The following is an 18,415-nucleotide window of genomic DNA, read 5'->3' as shown; positions in this document are numbered from 1 at the left end:
AAAAGGTATTTTATGTAGAATCTCAACCCGCCGACAGTTAAAGGCGGGACGGGTTTGGGAGCGGAAGCCAAACTCCAGCCCGTTATGGTTCTTTCGGCACCGACCACAGCTACAAGTAGGTTCTTAAACGATAGTTTCTGGACCACGATCACAGCCAAGATGAATGAAAATATAGACTTCTCTTGACCAAGAAGTAGTGTCTTTTTTTTAAAAAAAAAAAACTTTGCTGGAATCTGAAATGGGAAGCTGAGTCCATAAATTAAGACGAGATAAAAAAAAATAAAATAAAAAACAAAAGAACTTAGCACAAATTTTTAACTGAGTCCACTCTGAGTTATTAATCCTATGATTCGATGCTCTTAAATAATGCCAAATCATGTCACGTTTAGCACTGTGAATTTGGACCATCTGGTTCTTACCAAGAGGCCCCTTTTTTTTTTGTTTTTTGGTGGATTTTCCCAAGAGGCTTTGAAATCAGGTTACTCTGCATTCTAAAAATGTACAAATTAAGCTATTTGCATAGGGGTTTGAATATCAATTTCAAATACATGAGAACGCACTATGTAAAGATTAATTCCAGAACCTCTGATTACAGAGCATAGAAGTGAGACCTTTGATTTAGCTTTTTTTAATTTTCCAAATTTGACATCTATTTGGCTTGTACTATGTGTGATAATCATTATATAGGTTAATGATTCAACAAATAGAATCTGATCCAAATTGATCAAATTAGAATCAAGTTTCACAAAGCATATAATAATATTAAAGTTATTAAAGGTCCAAATCTATATGTACCTTCTTTCAAGCATCTCGTATAAATTGAAAGTCGAATAAAGCCATGGGCAGAGTTACCTTCTATATTGTACAGAATATGAAATATTTTGGTGGGTAGATCTAAGATGATGCTGAGTCGATTCTTCCTGTCCTTTCTAATATTTTATTTTATAATTTTAATGTGTGTATTCATGCATATAAAATAAATTGCGACCCTCCAATTGGTGCTCCTGAGGCCATACACATCAAGTCATATACATATTTTATTATTCTAATTAAGGATTTCTACTTTTATTTGTCTAATGGTCTAGTTGTCGATGAGCAAAAATATACATGCTAATATTTTTTTGTCAATGATTTGCCATTTGCATTTCACAAGGCTCTGATAATTAAAACAGTGCGTCCTACCCTCCCTCGTTTACTTGTTTTGGCGTGTCATGGGCAGGATAACATGCACGCACCTCGCACATTTATAGGGTCATAAAGAGTTGTCCCAGGTAATGTGTCAACAAATCAAGCAAAGAGTACCAACTTGACATGTGGTCCTTTGTTTAACTGCCACCAAGGCAAAGCGCCGAGACGAAAATGCCGCGGTCAAAACGCCAGAAGCATTAAATATTATCTGATCCTTGTGCCAGAATTTAATATCCCCTACTTTTTCTTTTCCACTGTGTTGCTGGGTCAAGGCGATTTGTGTCACATGGAGAGCGTTTCCCGGACGGCAATTCCATTTGTTCATCATGACACGACTTTAAGATGAATACCGCTTCATCCCCGACATCACGTACCAGGAATGAGCAATTACATTCCGTTCAGCTTTTACGCGCCGCTGGAGAGTTTTTTGAATTTTTTGCTATATATATATATATAGTTTCTGCGTAGATAACGCTCTCATTAAATCTTTGGTTGGTGGGGTTAAGATAACCGCTTTGAATTTTATTTGACAATATTATCCTTCTAATATCTTTAAAAGAGTTAGCATTTAACTTTTATTATGAAGAACTATATTTTTATATAATTTTATCAAAAAATTAATGTAAATAATAATAATAATATCATTAGATACCGTCCGGTAAAATTCCAAAAAAAAGATATCCATGCAAAAGCAAGAAAATTTAAGAAATATATATAAATAGCTATTTTTTTTGATAGAAAAATAAAAAAAAATTACTTTTTGAGCACAGATATGTAATAAGTTATGTGTGCGTGCGTGTGTAAAATATTTTTTTTTGTAGAAAAAATAAATGATTTAAATAGAGAATTCATATCTATTTTAATCGTGGCTAAAGAAATCTTAGTGGAGGTATATGCTAGGATCATCTTGGGCCTTAAATATATAATATTTTTATAATAAATTTTTTTAATTTATTAATATTAAAATAATAACTTGATTAATATATTACTGAGCAAAGATAAATTATATAAATATTCTCCGATACCATCACTTCCATGAGAAAAAGAACATCAGTGAAACTATTTTTATTTTCATCCATTGAACTTCTCGATGGACAAAAATATCTTCTATAAAATTTCTTGATAATGGGCATGTCTAGAAAAGACCCCCATGCATTAGAGCATATTGGCCCGCATATCATCTAATCAACTAATAATTTCGCATGTTTTATCTATACATTTTTTTTTCTCTCATATATTTTGTAGGACCTCTACCTTTGCCATCATATACTGCACTAAATATGGAGAACAGTCATTGATGCTACTAGCTTTCACTTTCGCTTGGATGAGATCAATATTAGTAAGGCTGCGAGAAAGCCAAAGGAGATGCACAACTTCATCACCGAGCCCCTCTTCTTTCATTATAGTCGTATCGGAGAGTATAAGTAGAAATTTTATTAAACCACCATCAATCTAAGGAGTACTATGTTTCAATTATAATTTATAGAAAGTCTTTATCAACACAGGGTTTTACTAAGCGTTATGTAGAATTTATATAACTTTGATATTGTTGACTAGTGACCGCTAATAAAAGATTATATATGAATATGTTGGACTACATGAGAGTTTCATAGAGTTTTATGGAATGTATATGGAATCCATAACTCCTATTATAACAGAGAATATTCTAGATTGTATCTTTTGTATGCCGAATTAAAATTTGACTAATCAATTTAGAAATTTATTTTTATCAAGACTTTAATGTCTAATATGTAGAGAAACATTAATTTTGCAAATGTTTTCTAATTTATTTATAAAGCACAATAATGTAAGGATATACCCATGTAATAAGCTAGGGACTTAATAGTACATGTATAAGGTCAAACAGTCATTTTAGGACTTTAACTTTCAACTAATATCCATCTCAGGACACAAACTCTTCGAGTTTTCAAAAAAAAATATTTTTTTTTAAAAATATTTCAAATAAAGAAAAGAACTAACGTCGTTAGAATTTCATAACAGAATGGATCACATAACTTGTATATGTCTCTCCTTGTATCATTCCTCGCACCATCCTCCTTATATGTATACATTAACGTCCTGAAATGACTGTTTGGCCTTTGTATAATGATCCAGATTATTAGCTTATAGAAATATTAGTCGATGGAAAGACTGTTATGTCATACAATGTGATAAGAATTACTCACTTTAATCTTCATTCTTTGTTACGATTATGATCTGTTGGTGGGCAAGACTGAATAGGAAGCAAAGTATGTTATACACAAAATAAATGATCTACTTCTTAAATATGTTATGGTTGGACTAGAATTAGAGCTGGCCTGTGAAGAAAGAGGCCCCTAATAGGTTCCATGCCATATGCATTCTCTGTTTAATAAATAATAATGAGAGAGACCTGGAAAAGAGTATCTTGCTATGAGTCATAGCACAAAATGTTCAAAAGACATGCTAGAGTTACATGCTATACCTTTCAAAATGTAAAACGACCTGTGGGCATTATTTGCTATAACTTTGGGAAGTACAAAGAGGCATACTAAAATGTGATTTAAGGACATTATAAGCAAAAGAAGCCACATATTTTCTGCAGTTCTTATGATTAATGTAGAAGAAGTACCGTAGGGAAAATCAAGGCGCATGATTTTGTATTTGTAAAATCTCGTGAAGTGACCCTTTCATTCCATTGATTGACTCCATGTTCACCATGTGGATGATCCTAAGATTTTTTTTTTTTTGTAAGAAAAATTTTTCATTGTATATGATTCCTCATGTTATACTTCTTTCTTCTCATCAAGTTTTTTTTATTAAGATGGTCCCATGCAAAGCTCCATTTAGATTTTCATTTTGTAGTTAATTGAACTCACTTAATCTATCCATGGCTGTTGCTTTCTAAAAACCCCCAAGAAGCATTTTTGGATGGAAAAAAAAAATCTTTCACATGAATCTGAAATGCTTTGAAATAATAGAACTTTTCAGTTACAGTTATAATAAAAAAATTGTGACATGTTTGTCGCTCGTTTTAGACATGCTGTACAATTCTACTATTGCAGTTTCATGATTTTTTTTCTTTTTTATTCACAGTGTTGTCCTGGTGCTATTGCCAATTTGACGGTGGAGTTACTGCTATGAGAGAGAGTGAGAGAGAGAGAGAGAGAAGGGGGGGGAGTAAAACCTCAACAAAAATCCAAGGAGAAAAAGAAGTGTACTAACAAACAACACTTGCCCTCTTATATCATAACAAAAAAAAAAAAAAAAAAAGTTAAAAATCTAATTTGTAAATTTTATGACAGCAATTAAAAAGAAAAAACAAATAGTTAAAGTTATGATTTTTAAATTTCACGACAGCCAGTAAAATAAAGGGGCGGGCTCGCTATTGAAAACCATCCGACCTGACCCCGAACGGCCGAACCACGCCACCACCCCCAAGAAAAAAAAAAAAGAACCACGCCACCACCCCCAAGAAAAAAAAAAAGAAAAGCACGCCTGGTGGGACTCGAACCCACAATCGTCTGATTAGAAGTCAGACGCCTTATCCATTAGGCCACAGGCGCTAAACATTGTAGGCTAATGGAAAGATTATTATACTCTTATTTCTTTCCGAACATGTGGCCACCGACCGCTAGATTACGTGAAGCAAAATTGAGACATGTGGTATCATCCGTTCTTCTATTGGAATAGGACAAATCCCCAATCATGTGACACGATTAATTAAGAAGGCATTGCCATGTGCAAATGAGAAGATTCGCCCAAGAGATTTTGAACCAATTTAATTAACACGGACAGACGGAAAATGCCGGTTTTGCCCGGCTTGGTTGCACTTGCATTTAACTTGCGCGTGCATCCGAGCCATGACTTTATCCAACTAAGATGCAAGCTTAGCACAAATTAGATGCTGGGCCACCATTAATTCAGAGGGCAACGTGTGATTCATGCTATTATTGGGCGGATTTCTCCTATTTGTATGAAGAACTAAAGCTCCTCTCAGCTAATGTCTCCAACATGCATTTTGCATCCGATGAGCTGAATTATTGTTGGTGATTGACAATAGAGCATGGAAAAATGAGCACGGAAATAATTATATCACATGCAATGGGGCGCCAATGGAGCTCAATAACATGATCCATATTTGATCCATGTTTTATTATTCAAATGAAAAAAAAAAAAAAAAGAAAAAGAAAATATTGCTGGATTATTTAGAAGCTCAAGTGGGTTTATTGGATGCTTTGTAGGTTCATGATAGCATGCATGGGACAATACGTGTGGGTGGTGTAGGTATCAATGGACTAGACCATGGTCCCAAGCCCCTTCCTAAACGCATGGACCACTCTGAACCGGGCTAATATAGGAGAAATTACTAGGCGGATCAAATCCATCGTGGACCTACTGTAAATCGAATCCTTCACTTCTTTCCTTCTGCTTATGTATAATAGCAGCATAGAGGATTTTGCCTTTGGCCAACAATGGACCTAGTCCACCAAATGCCCTTCAAAAAATTTTTTGTGCACTACGGGTGGTACAAAAAATCCAATGTAAAGTGTATCATCCTGTCTGATTGGTCTACATAGTCATCAATTTTCAATACATATTTAATGTCCACAGTCTCTTCTTTTCGTTTTGAAAATTTTGAATGATGAAAATATCTCTACTCTTTAGAAAAAATTATGACATCCTACGTCATATTATGACATCCTGTGCAAAAAAATTATGACATCCTGAGATATATTATGTCTTTGTGTGTATAGAAAAACATAATTTGATCTAAAATGTCATAATATGAAAGAGATATTTTTGTCCAACTATTTTTCAATATGCATTTAAAGAATTGAAACCATACATTCCATCAATACTTTCTATCACATCCCAATTTACTCAAATCAAGGCTTTGATCCTACCTTGAAGAGTATCTTATGGCAAATAATTTTAATGACTTCCGTTTCCACCTCCTGCTCCTTTTCACCCACCATCTTCATTTTCTTCACCCACTACTATCGTGCCCTCCACCTCCTCAACTCCTGCACCCACCCCCCGCCCCGCCACGTCCTTCTCCAAGACCTCTACTCTACTACCTCACTGCCAAGTGCTTGCTACCCCTCCCCCATTTGCAACAGAGGTGTCCAATCTCGAGATCCTGGATTTAATCATTGATAGATGGTTGGGGTTCGATGACACTTTGGAGCTCGATGACAGCCCACTCGGTGCAGGCCCCTTCGCTGTAGTTGCTACGGATCTTGTACTCGTTGACAATATTCTTCACAGACAAGGTGGCGACGGCCATCAGCAACCCCGCTGACATTTACATGCAAGCCCAGGCCCTCTTCCTCGGCTGCCACTACCGCCATACCTTCCACCTCCTCAGCTCCTCCCCCCATATCATCCTCCAAGACCTTTGCTTCCGCTACCTTGCCGCCAAGCACCTGCTACCCCTCCCCCATTTACAGTCGAGGTATCGGATCTCAAGACCCTGGATCTAACCACCGTTGGATGGCTAGGATTTGATGATGCCCTACAGCTCGATGACGGCCCACTCGATGTAGACCCCTTTAGAGCAGTTGCTACAGATCAGGTACTACAGCTCGATGCGGACAAGATGACGGTGGCCACCAGCGACCCCACTAACATCTACATGCAGGCCCAAGCCCTCTTCGTTGGCCGCCACTATCACTGTGCCTGAAACCCCAACGGAAGTTCTCTCGTGAGAGGGATGGAGAAGGAAGCATGCTGCGGGTAGAATGGGCACGTGGCGGATATATATATATATATATATATATATATATATATATATATATATATATATATATATATATATATATATATATATATATATATATATATATATAAAAGAGGTGGTTCATATTTGACCCGCAATAGACTCGGGGCGTGCATACATAACAGTAAAACCCATCTAAACCTGATTTGGATATATAAAATTCTTCACAAATCCTCTCTCAAAGAATATAAAACTAGTATGCAAAAGAATTGGCTGATGTAACTTTATCGACCGGATCCACCCAACCCGTTCCATCTAACCTTACTTGCCTCGCGTTGCCTCAAAAGTCAAGTCTGTACCTACCCATCCCGCTGGTAGAGGTATAGCTTTGTTGACCCCATAGTCAGCATGTTGCCATCCTTACTTTGAAAGAGCATCAACCCAGTCCAACTCAATTAGGAAATGGGGGTTGGTTTTTAACACCGGTCCAGTTTGACTTACACATAGGCAATTGGGATACACAATAGCCCCATAGCTTTGGTGCTCAGCAATGGCACGGCCTCCTTTGATGCGATACAACTAGTCTAGCCACCAAAAGGGAGACCAATAATAATCAGCAACTCCGATGATAATTTCCCACCAGCTCCTCCTCAAGCCCCCCTCTCCTCTTTTCTTCTCCATCCATTTTTTCTAATTTCCCAAATTTCCTTTTTTCTCTAAGATATCAATTATTTAATTTGCAGTCGGATTTTTTTTATGCATTTCAATTTTCCGCTTCACAGTTGTGCTCCCAATTCCCCAGTAATGGCAGATGCCTGAGTTTTTGTTTTGTAGTTCCCTTGGTTTTCTTGATTAATGGGATTGGTGAGTTATTTTAAACTAGGAAAAGATTTGAGTTTGATGAGTAAGAAAGGTGCGAGCTTTTTGATGGATTGATTTATTTTTTTCGAATTTTTTATATATATATTTTTTTTAAATATTTAAATTTATATTAATTTTTTTTTAAAATTGATATTTGTATGTATATCATCGTAAAATAATTATTTTACATGTATATCTTTTTTTTGCATATATACCCATATAATTTAATATCATTAAAAAATGAATAATTTAAAATTTAAATAACTAAAATATCCTTATGAGTAAATATTCAAAAAAAAAATTATAAGGATATATATACAAATAGTAATTTTATGAAAGTATTCATGCAAATATGAATATTTAGAAAGATATAAATATAAAAAATTTTAATTTAATTTTTATTTATTTCATCTAGATGGATTCAAGCCTTCTTACTCTACAATGTAGTAACATAATATATAATATAACAATATGATGATGATATTATATAATATTTTATATATTAAAATACTATATTATATTTTATTTTTATGCAAAATGGGATGATTATGTGTATCTTATAACAACATAATATACCTTATATACTTCGCAAAGATATTTTTGATAAAAATTTTAAAATAAAATATAATAAGATTATAAATTCTTATTGTTACATAATGTTCAAATCCACAACTATGTCCATTCTATGTAAATAAACAAGCTATTCATCTAATATCAGATTTAGATATTTTTGTTAGAAATATATTATTAGATATTAAAAAAAATATGAATGATTACGATCTATTTATTTTTTAAATAAAATAATTTTGATCTATCATTTGATAAAAAGATCATTTTATCTATATAAATCAAGTAAATTTATTATTTTAGTTGTATATATTAATTTTTCTCTATTAGAATAAAGAAAAAATTAACAAAACAAGAGAGGTGTATTTATTTTCTCGATAAAATAATTTTGATATATCATTTGATAAAAAGATCATTTTATCTATATAAATTAATAAAATAAATAAATTTATTATTTTAGTTGTATATATTAATTTTTTTCTAGTAGAATAAAGAAAAAATTAACAAATCAAGAAAGACCATTCTAGATATTCAAATTTGCATGAATATCCTCATAAAATTGCTATTCACACACACACATATATATATATATATATATATATATTCTTATAATTTTTTTTTTACACAACTATCCATAAGAATATTTTAATCATTTTAATTTTAAATTATTAATTTTTAACGATGTTAAATAATATGGGTACATATGTACAAAAAAATGTTTTATGAGGATATACATGCATATATTAATTTTGAAAAGATATTTATATAAATTTAAACATTTGGGAGGATACATGTAAAAAAAAAAAAATTTCTTAAATTTTATGTTTTTGGAGTTAGTCCTTACTGGTTTCTACAGCATGGAATTATTGGACTTCTAAGCATTATGATCTTATGTGCAGTATTCATGAAGTCTTAATTCTAAATAATAATCATCATGATTCTAAATGATCATAGAATATATACCATTCTGTTTATATAAGCTCATTATGTAGTTAAGTTTTGTTGTCTAAGGCAGCGACTCCGTGATTCTTCAGATTTTAGACCTTAGATTACATAGTTGCTACTGGGCTTTGTGAGATTTCAGTCTCTTAGTTGATAGGTTTAATATTTTTTTTTAAGGTTTTCTGTATCTTAAAATAGAGATTTCGTGCACTGTTTTGTATAATAATTTCATGTCTGCATATCTAGGGAGTAAATAGTTGTGCAACATTTACCTGCTCTGTGTGTTCCATATTCTAAAAATGCAAAAGATACATCTTACATAAACTTTGAAAACATTTATGTCTCTGGTTAGAGATTCACCCCAAGAAAGTTCTTAGTTTAGCAAGCTATACATGCAGCAGCAATACCGGTCCAAGTTTCACTTGTTTCTGCATGCAGGTGGCAGGTTTACATGGATTCAGCTCAAGACCAAATTCTTGATGTAACAATGTGATGCAGTACTGCTATATGAAAGGTAGAGATGAATTAGTATGTTCCTGATAAATTGTAGCTGATGGCTGAAGTAGAGACATTTTTGCTGACATATTTTGCGAACAATGCATCTCTGTAACATCAACAATGATTTATGATGGCAATAAGTTCTGCACTTCTGCCCTTTTCATGGTTATGTAAAATAAAGAGTGCATGCATTTGGCTCAGGACAAAAATAAAAGGGCATATTCATCATGTAAGTCAAGTTTATCACGTTATGGCCCATTTAGATCTGTTGAATATATACTGCATTATTAGAAACAAGCATGTTAAAGGGGGATTACATCTAATGAAGAACCAATTAAGGCAGTTCATATATATGCTTTGAGGTTTGGAAAACATAATGTTTGGAGGGGCTGATTTTGCTTCAAAAGGGCTGTGGAACAGAAAAATAGAGAAATAGCGGGGTTCATGAATATGGATATAAAGGTTCACTGAATCTGTTACTTTGATAGGACTAAACTGTGGAATATGATCTACAAATTTGACCTTAATTACATGAAGGAAATCGCTTTATGGTAAGCCAAGGATATAGCAATGGTAATATAAGCATATTAGAGGGTGTACTGCAAAACCATGAGCTTGAGTCCATAGCATTGGAAGCCGTTCAGTATAGGTACAGACCAAATTCTTCAAAATTAGGCATGTACATCTCTAGGTAAATAAAAACACATAAAATAAGTGTAATTTATGAGAATTTTAATAAGGGTTCTATGTGAGTATCCAGGTTGAACCTTGACATTTGTAGTCAAGGAGAATTGATTAAGTTGGTGGTCAAGCATGATGAAAGCTTGAGAAGGTTCATGTAGCATGAACAATATGACCATCAAAGGATGAACAGACAATATCTGACCTTACAAGCCACAAATAGAAGTTGCACTAAAAGATAGGACATGACCTTGTTTTGAACCAAGGTTTAGGTGATTCCCCTATGAAAGATTTGATCATCCCCCTCTCTGATATTTAGTATAAAAAAATTTCAACACCCACGAAATTCTTGATGGAGTACATTTTGCAATAAATTTTGCCTACAAATCATTTTTTTTCCACTTCCTTTCAGAATTGCATTCACAAAGATTTATGATGGTTTGACTGCTTATATTTTACAAAGTTGTCTTCCACTTTTTTTTTTCTGACTTTCAGTCATGTCCTCCTCTCATCAATTATCTGGAAATCAAAATGCATGTGGGGCCTTAAATGTTAAAGGTTGGTTCACCAAAGACAATCGATAAATAATTTTATTGAGAGAAGGGCTTAACTCCTCAAAGGAACCCAATAGTTGGAGAAGAACAAGCAATAATAACTGAACATCTGAAGAGCATGTCAGTTTTGCAAACTATCAGCATTTCGAACTTCACCTTCAACTAGTAGTGTATTGTACTTATAATCACTAGTTAAACAATGATGAAAAAACATGCAAGAAATGACCACAGCAACCAACAAAAATGGTATTTGATTACAATGCACACGGTATGGCTTGCAAAGAGAATGGAAAAGAAGATACACTAAACTAACCATTGCAGGTGAGCCCTGAAAGTTGAAACACATCCAGAGAGCAGACTTCGCATATATGATGGAGTGAGTAGTAAGTATGCCAACTTCAAACATAATAATCTGATGGTGTATCCTATCAGAAATACACAATGTTAACTTAATGGAAAACAATGTAAAACAATCACCTGCCTCATCAATACAACAGCAAGTTAGAGCTGAAAGCAATAATTCTTGAAAGACTGTGCTTAACCAATAACTAGCATCACCCCTCAATGAAACAATTTGATTTCAACAATCTTAATTGTATTCGATATGTCTGTTTGTAAAAGACATGATAAACTACTTTGCACCAATCACCTTATTAGATCAGAGAACGTCCTCAAGAGATCAAAATTCTACAGAGGTTCACGAACCCAGGAAGAATACCACTTACTAACAACAAGAACCCGTCCAAACATTAATAAGACGATATTGGATTCCAAGAAAAATTTATAATTCCTTCATGCAATTGAATCCAATTCCAACATTATTCAAACACCTGCCCACATCAGTACAATGATGCCTTAGTGCCCATCAACTACATTGCAAATACCCATTTACTCATGACTTCATATCAAATAAGAGGTTTTGGCATTGCAAGACAAAATGGTATTATTCATATTGGGCTACCAGTTTCTGATACTAAACAAAAGTTAAAAATTTGGAACAAAGAAACAAGATGAGATTTTTTTTTTTTTTCACCTCTCGTACTCACTCCAAAACGATGGTGGCGCCCACCTCCTTGAGCTTAGCGGCGATGGCCTCGGCCTCCTCCTTGGTGACCCCCTTCTTGAGCACCACGGGGGTCTTCTCCACCAACTCCTTGGCCTCCTTGAGGCCCAAATCCGTGAAGGTCCGCACCTCCTTGATGACCTTGATCTTGGAGGCGGCGTCGAACTTCTCCAGCTTGATGTCGAATGCCGTCTTCTCCTTCTCCTCCGCGGGCTTCGCGGCCTCCGCCGCTGGCCCGGCCACCGCCCCTGGGGCGAGCACGCCGCCGGCGGGGATCCACTGGTTGAGGCCGAGCTTGAGGCGGAAGAGGATGGAGTAGTCGTCGCGCTCGGCCTTGGTGAGGGAGAGGAGTTCGTCGGCTATCCTCTCTAGCTTCTGGGTCCGGGCATCGGAGGAGGCACCGCCGGCGGGGGCGGGGGCGGGGGCGGAGGAGAGAAGCCGGGCAGCGGAGGGGAGGAGAACGCGGAGAAGGGGACGGGTGGATATTTTGGTGGTTGGGAGGGGCATTTTGGGAACCTTCTATTGGATTGTTAGGGTCTTAGGGTTTGCGCCATGGGAGACAGAGAGAGAGCTCAGAAGAGGGTTTAGGGTTTCTTCTAACTGCCAAGGATGGAGAGGGAAACGGGTTTCCGCTGAGATAATATCCCGCGGGAATATGATAGCTTGTAGCCGGAGTTGCAAGGCTAAAATCAAATGCCTGAAATAACGGCTTGTATCGTGTCACAACGACTGTCACAGTGGTTTTGATGCATTCATGATTTACATGCAAATGTATACACGGATGAGAAAATATAATCAAAATAATTATAATTTAGTTGTAAAGCTTTGTAAAGTTTATGTTGGTTATATACTTTGAATATTTTAATTAGTTGAAGAAATAATTTTTACTTGATACAAGATGATTCAAGCAATGATGGTAATTTTTTTACACTATAGTTGATAATTTTTTGATAACTAATATTTTTTTATTATAATTTTATACTATAGTTGATAATTTTTTAGTAACTAATATTTTTTTTATTATAATGACTAGTAATGATTCTTGGTGTCTATTATATTAGCTCCATCTAAATATGGTTCGGCAAAATGAGGCAATCATCTCATATAGTGAAAGATTTTTTTTCCCAAATATAATTTATTTTAAATATTCATGTTATTGAAAGGTTGAGAGAATTTTTTATGGAGCACGTTTTTATCTTTAATTACAAATATATATTTTGATCTTTTTGACCTAGCTTAATATAAGTTGGGATATATTCTAGGTGAATCAAAAATTTTTACTTAAAAATATCATAATTTTAGCTTGCAATAATTTTAATTTCTCATATCCATCATACAATATTGTTATATATTGCTCCAAATTATTCTTTCTTTGTATATCTCCCGTGACAGTTGGGAATTCTAATTCGGGTGAATCTCTATTTTGAGAAGGTTTTCTTTCTTTAAAAGGAGGCCGCGGGCATCTTTTTTTTGGTGTGCAGGTTCAGCGGCGGTTCCAGGGTTCTTGTGCGATTTGGCTTTCTCCCGCTAGGGTTTCCGTGCGGGCTTGTTCTCTGGTTTTCTCCCGCTTGTGCTTCGGTGCGGGCCTGTTCTCTGGTTTTCTCCCGCTTGTGCTTCGGTGCGGGCTGGAGCAGGCCTGTTCTCTGGCTTTCTCCTGCTTGTGCTCCTATGCAGGTTGCTTCCCGGCTTTCTCCCGATTTGTTTTTTCTATTGATGGTCTACCTGTCTTTTTCCTTCTCGATTTCACGGATGCCCTGTGCTGCTTCGGTTGGTAAGGAGGTATTCATCTTAATTTTTTGCCGAAGACTGAGAAAGGTATCTTCACCTCAGGTATTATTTTACCTTGATCTATTGCCAAGGCTGAGATTGGTAGATTCGATTGGATCTTGGTTGCCTTCTATTCGATACTTTGTTGCCTTCTTGTTGGTTTCGGAAAAAGGTATTTTATACCTCATATTGTACCTATTTTTCAGGATGGATTTATAGTGGATTGCTCCTCCTCCCCGTGGATGTAGGCCTCTTGTGCCGAACCACATAAATCTTGGTTTCTTTGTCTTTGTTTATTATGCCTGCAATGTGTTTGGTGAATTGTCTCAAAGAGATTAGATATTAGATCACAAGCCTAGATCGATCCAATCCGGTGCGCGTGAACTCAACAAGTGGTATCAAAGCACTTGGATGGCTGGTGACAAGAAACAAAATTTTTCAATGGCTAATGATCCGGCGTCTGTCTCTCACTCCACCACCATCAGGCATGAAGTGGCCGTCTTTGATGGCACGGAAGATTTTTCACTATGGAAGGTAAGGATGAAATATTTGTTGGTTAAGAAGGTGTTGCAAAAGCCCTTAAGGGTATGGATTCAATCCCGGAAGATAATGAAGCTGCTAAAGAAGAAATTAACGAGAGAGCCCTAGGAACCTTGTTTTCAGGTTTAAGTGATAAAGTCTTACGCAATGTTGTGGAACTAGATACAGCCAAAAGTGTATAAAAAAAACTAGACAGTTTATATATGGCGAAATTCCTGACTAATAGATTATATTTGAGGAAAAAATTATACACATTTTGTATGACAGAAGGAACTTCACTTAAGGATCACTTGGATGAGTATAATAAGCTCCTGCTTGATCTAGTAAATGTTGGTGTCGATGTAGATGAAGAAGATAAGGCTTTGATTCTAATTTACTCTTTGCCCAAGTCCTTTGAGCATATTATCACTACCATGCTGTATGGAAGAGAAACAATAAGTCTTAAAGAAGTAGAAGCTACTTTGTTATCCAATGAACTTAGATTAAAAGTACAGCTTCAGCATTAGGCTCAGACTTCAGCTCAAGATCTTACTGTTAGAGGTAGAGATGAACAGAAAAAAGGGGGACAGGGTAGAAGTAAGTCCAAAAATAGATCAAAATCTAGGCCCAAAAGATCAGGTATTTGTCACTATTGTAAAAAGCCAGGCCACTGAAAATCTGAATGTAGACTTCTACAATCTAAAAGGGAAAAGGAACAAAAGGATAAAGGAACAATCTCTGATACAGCATCAATTGCAGTTTCTTCAGGAAGTCATAGCAGTATATCAGATGATGCAGTATTTACAGCTGCCTGCAGTGTTAGTCATGCTGATACTTGGATCGTGGATTCTGGAGCATCCTTCCATGTGACACCTCACAAGGAATGGTTCTCTTCCTTTAGATCTTGTGAAGGTGGTACTGTTCTTCTTGGAGATAATGGTATCTGTAATATAGAAGGTATTGGAACGATACAAATTAAATCTAATTCAAATACCATGGTGATATTGGATGATGTCAGATATGTTCCTAAATTAAAAAAGAACCTTCTCTCGATACATGCCTTTGACAGAGCAGGATATGAGGGCAGATGGGGTAGAGGATCTATAACTATCAATAAAGGGGTATTAACTTTATTGAGAGAAAAATTAAGTGGCACCCTTTACTACCTGGATGGCAATAAGTTGTTGGTCAAGCATCAGCAGTACAATCTTCTCTTGAGCAGTTGACACATTTATGGCACCAGAAACTAGGACACATTTCAGACAGAGGTCTACAGGAGCTGAGCAGACGTGGTCTGCTGAGTGGTCAGAAGATTGGTACACTTGGATTCTGTGAGCACTGCATATTTGAAAAACAACACAGAGTCAGCTTCACTACAGGCGTGCATAGGACAAATGGTATATTAGACTATATTCATTCTGACCTATGGGGACCTGCCCCAATTACATCCAGGAGTGGATCAAGATATATTCTTACTTTCATTGATGATTACTCCCGAAAAGTCTGGATATACACCATTAAAAATAAGAGTGATGTATTTGAAACATTCAAATGGTGGAAGTCTATGGTCGAGAGGCAAACTGAAAGGAAGGTGAAAACTTTTCGGACTGATAATGGTTTAGAATTTTATTCTACAGAATTTGATAACTTTTGCAAGTCAGAAGGCATTATTAGACATAGAACAACAATGGGTACATCTCAACAGAATGGTGTGGAAGAACGCATGAACCGGACACTACTAGAGAGAGTCGGATCTATGCTATCTAGTTCTGGATTAAGTAGAGATTTTTGGGCAGAGGCCGCTCACACAGCCTGCTATATAATAAACCGATCTCCAGCATCAGCATTAAGCATGAAGACTCCAGAAGAGATGTGGACAGGAAGACCTGCAGACTATTCAATACTCAGAATTTTTGGGTGTCCAGCTTATGCACATGTAAGAGATGGAAAGTTGAACCCCCGGGCTAAAAAGTGCATATTTATTGGATATACATATGGGGTAAAGGGCTATAGATTATGGTGCATAGAGCCTGGATCTCAAAAATTTCTAGTCAGCAGGGATGTGATATTTCATGAGACAGCCACTGCTTCAAGGCAGCTACAGCCTAATTCTTCTCAAAGTGATCAGGATCGGGGTCAGCAGGATAGGACTGTTGTAGATATTGATCAGACTGTTAAATCACAGCAGCAGCAGTCAAGTGAAGATACTTACAATGAACATCAACAATAGACAGATGCACAGATTCAGACTCAAGAGGAGGTGACATTACAAGTTCAGGATCAAATTGATAGTATTGCCACTCGAAGACCTAGGCGTCAGATCAGAGCACCTCAAAGGTATAGTTTTGAGAATTCTGCTTGTGCTGAGTTAGTCTATTATGCTCTGAGTGTTGCAGACACCATTGGTGATGAGCCGACCACATATCAGGAGGCTATTAGTAGTTCACGAGCTGATAAATGGACAATGTCTATGGTTGAAGAACTTCAGTCTCTAGAAAAGAATCAGACTTGGGAGTTAGTTAAATTACCAAAAGGTGAGAAGGCAATTGGCTGCAAAATGGATCTTCAAAAGGAAAGAAGGAGCCACTCCTCAAGATTTTAGATATAAGGCCAGGTTAGTAGCAAAGAGATACAGTCAACGGGAGGGTATTGATTACAAGGAGGTATTTTCTCCTGTAGTCAAACACTCTTCTATCCGTGTGTTACTTGCTTTTGTTGTTTCTCAAAATTTGGAGCTGGAACAACTAGATGTTAAGACAGCTTTTCTTCACGGTGATTTAGAGGAACAGATCTATATGCAACAACCACCTGATTTTGAGGTTTCAAATAAAGAAGATCATGTATGCTTACTCAAGAGATCATTATATGGTCTCAAGCAGTCTCCAAGATAGTGGTACCGTAAATTTGACAGATTTATGATCGACCATGGATACAGTAGATCTCCATATGATAGTTGTGTGTATCACCAGCAGCTTTCAGATGGGTCCTTTTGTTATTTGTTATTATATATGGATGATATGTTAATTGCAGCCAAGGACATGTTAATCATCCAGAAACTGAAAGTCGAGCTCAGTACTGCATTTGATATGAAGGATCTTGGACCGACAAAGAAGATACTTGGGATGGAGATTATTCATGACAGGCAGTCAAGTAGATTTTGCCTTACTCAGCATAGTTATATTGAAAAAGTTTTAGACAGATTTGGTATGTTTACAGTTAAGCCTGTCACTACCCCCTTTGCCAGTCATTTTAGACTTTCTGCCAGAGACTCTCCTCAGACTGAGGATGAGGAGAGATATATGTCTAGAGTGCCATATGCGAGCGCAGTTGGCAGCATCATGTACGCGATGGTCTGCACTCGACCTGATATTTCACAGACAGTAAGCGTAGTAAGCAGATACATGGATAAGCCTGGAAAGGCTCACTGGTCAGCTGTGAAATGGATACTTAGATATTTAAAAGGCACTTTTAAGTTGGGATTGATATTTACTGCACAGAGTAATTGCATAGTTACAGGATTTTGTGATTCAGATTATGCTTGTGACTTAGACAGGAGAAGATCTTTAACTGGATATGTGTTTACTCTTTCTGGATGTGCAATCAGTTGGAAGGCTACTTTGCAGTCTACAATTGCTTTATCTACCACTGAAGCAGAATATATGGCATTGACAGAGGCAGCAAAGGAAGCTATTTGGCTAAAAGGGTTGGTACAGGATTTGGGTCTCGAACAGGATTGTTTAGACATTCATTGTGACGATCAGAGTACTTTGCACCTTGCCAGAGACTAGATGTATCACGAACGAACAAAATATGTAGATGTCAGGTATCACTTCATCAGAGATCTGGTAGAGAAAGATGATGTCAGACTTCAGAAAATATACACTGTCCATAATCCAGTTGACATGTTCACTAAACCAATCCCTGCAATTAAGTTCAGGAATTTTCTGAACTTGATTGGTATAAGCATTTGGTAATGCCCTGCGGGGCTTGTGGTGAGGAGGAGGTTATAAAGAGTTTTTTTTTAAAAAAAAAAATCTACATCTGATATAAAAGGTACAATATTTGTCGCAAGGA

At 36.2% G+C, this 18,415-nt stretch overlaps 1 protein-coding gene and 1 non-coding gene across 7 annotated transcripts; both read right to left on the bottom strand.

The window, feature by feature from the left end:
* Positions 1 to 4,660: 4,660 nt before the first annotated feature.
* On the bottom strand, positions 4,661 to 4,733 carry TRNAR-UCU (transfer RNA arginine (anticodon UCU)). Its single transcript has one exon. It is a non-coding gene; the product is annotated as a tRNA-Arg (tRNA).
* Positions 4,734 to 9,513: 4,780 nt separating this feature from the next.
* LOC105041649 (uncharacterized) lies at positions 9,514 to 12,713 on the bottom strand. Of its 6 annotated transcripts, none has more exons than XM_073254079.1 (3): positions 12,039 to 12,712; positions 11,306 to 11,417; positions 9,514 to 9,863 (listed from the first exon to the last, which is right to left on the bottom strand). In XM_073254079.1, the coding sequence occupies exons 1-3, from the start codon at positions 12,560 to 12,562 to the stop codon at positions 9,717 to 9,719; spliced, it is 783 nt and encodes a 260-aa protein (XP_073110180.1). In that variant the 5' UTR covers positions 12,563 to 12,712; the 3' UTR covers positions 9,514 to 9,716. The 6 variants fall into 6 exon arrangements, with proteins under 6 accessions (XP_073110180.1, XP_073110181.1, XP_073110182.1 ...); XM_073254080.1 differs by having other exon boundaries at positions 9,514 to 9,762; XM_073254081.1 differs by having other exon boundaries at positions 9,514 to 9,759; positions 12,039 to 12,711.
* Between the last annotated feature and the right edge of the window lie 5,702 nt (positions 12,714 to 18,415).

Source organism: Elaeis guineensis, chromosome 3, assembly GCF_000442705.2.
Source record: "Elaeis guineensis isolate ETL-2024a chromosome 3, EG11, whole genome shotgun sequence".
Lineage (NCBI taxonomy): Eukaryota > Viridiplantae > Streptophyta > Magnoliopsida > Arecales > Arecaceae > Elaeis > Elaeis guineensis.
The sequence above is the reverse complement of the archived record's forward strand: the minus strand, read 5'-3'. Positions and strand labels throughout refer to the sequence as shown.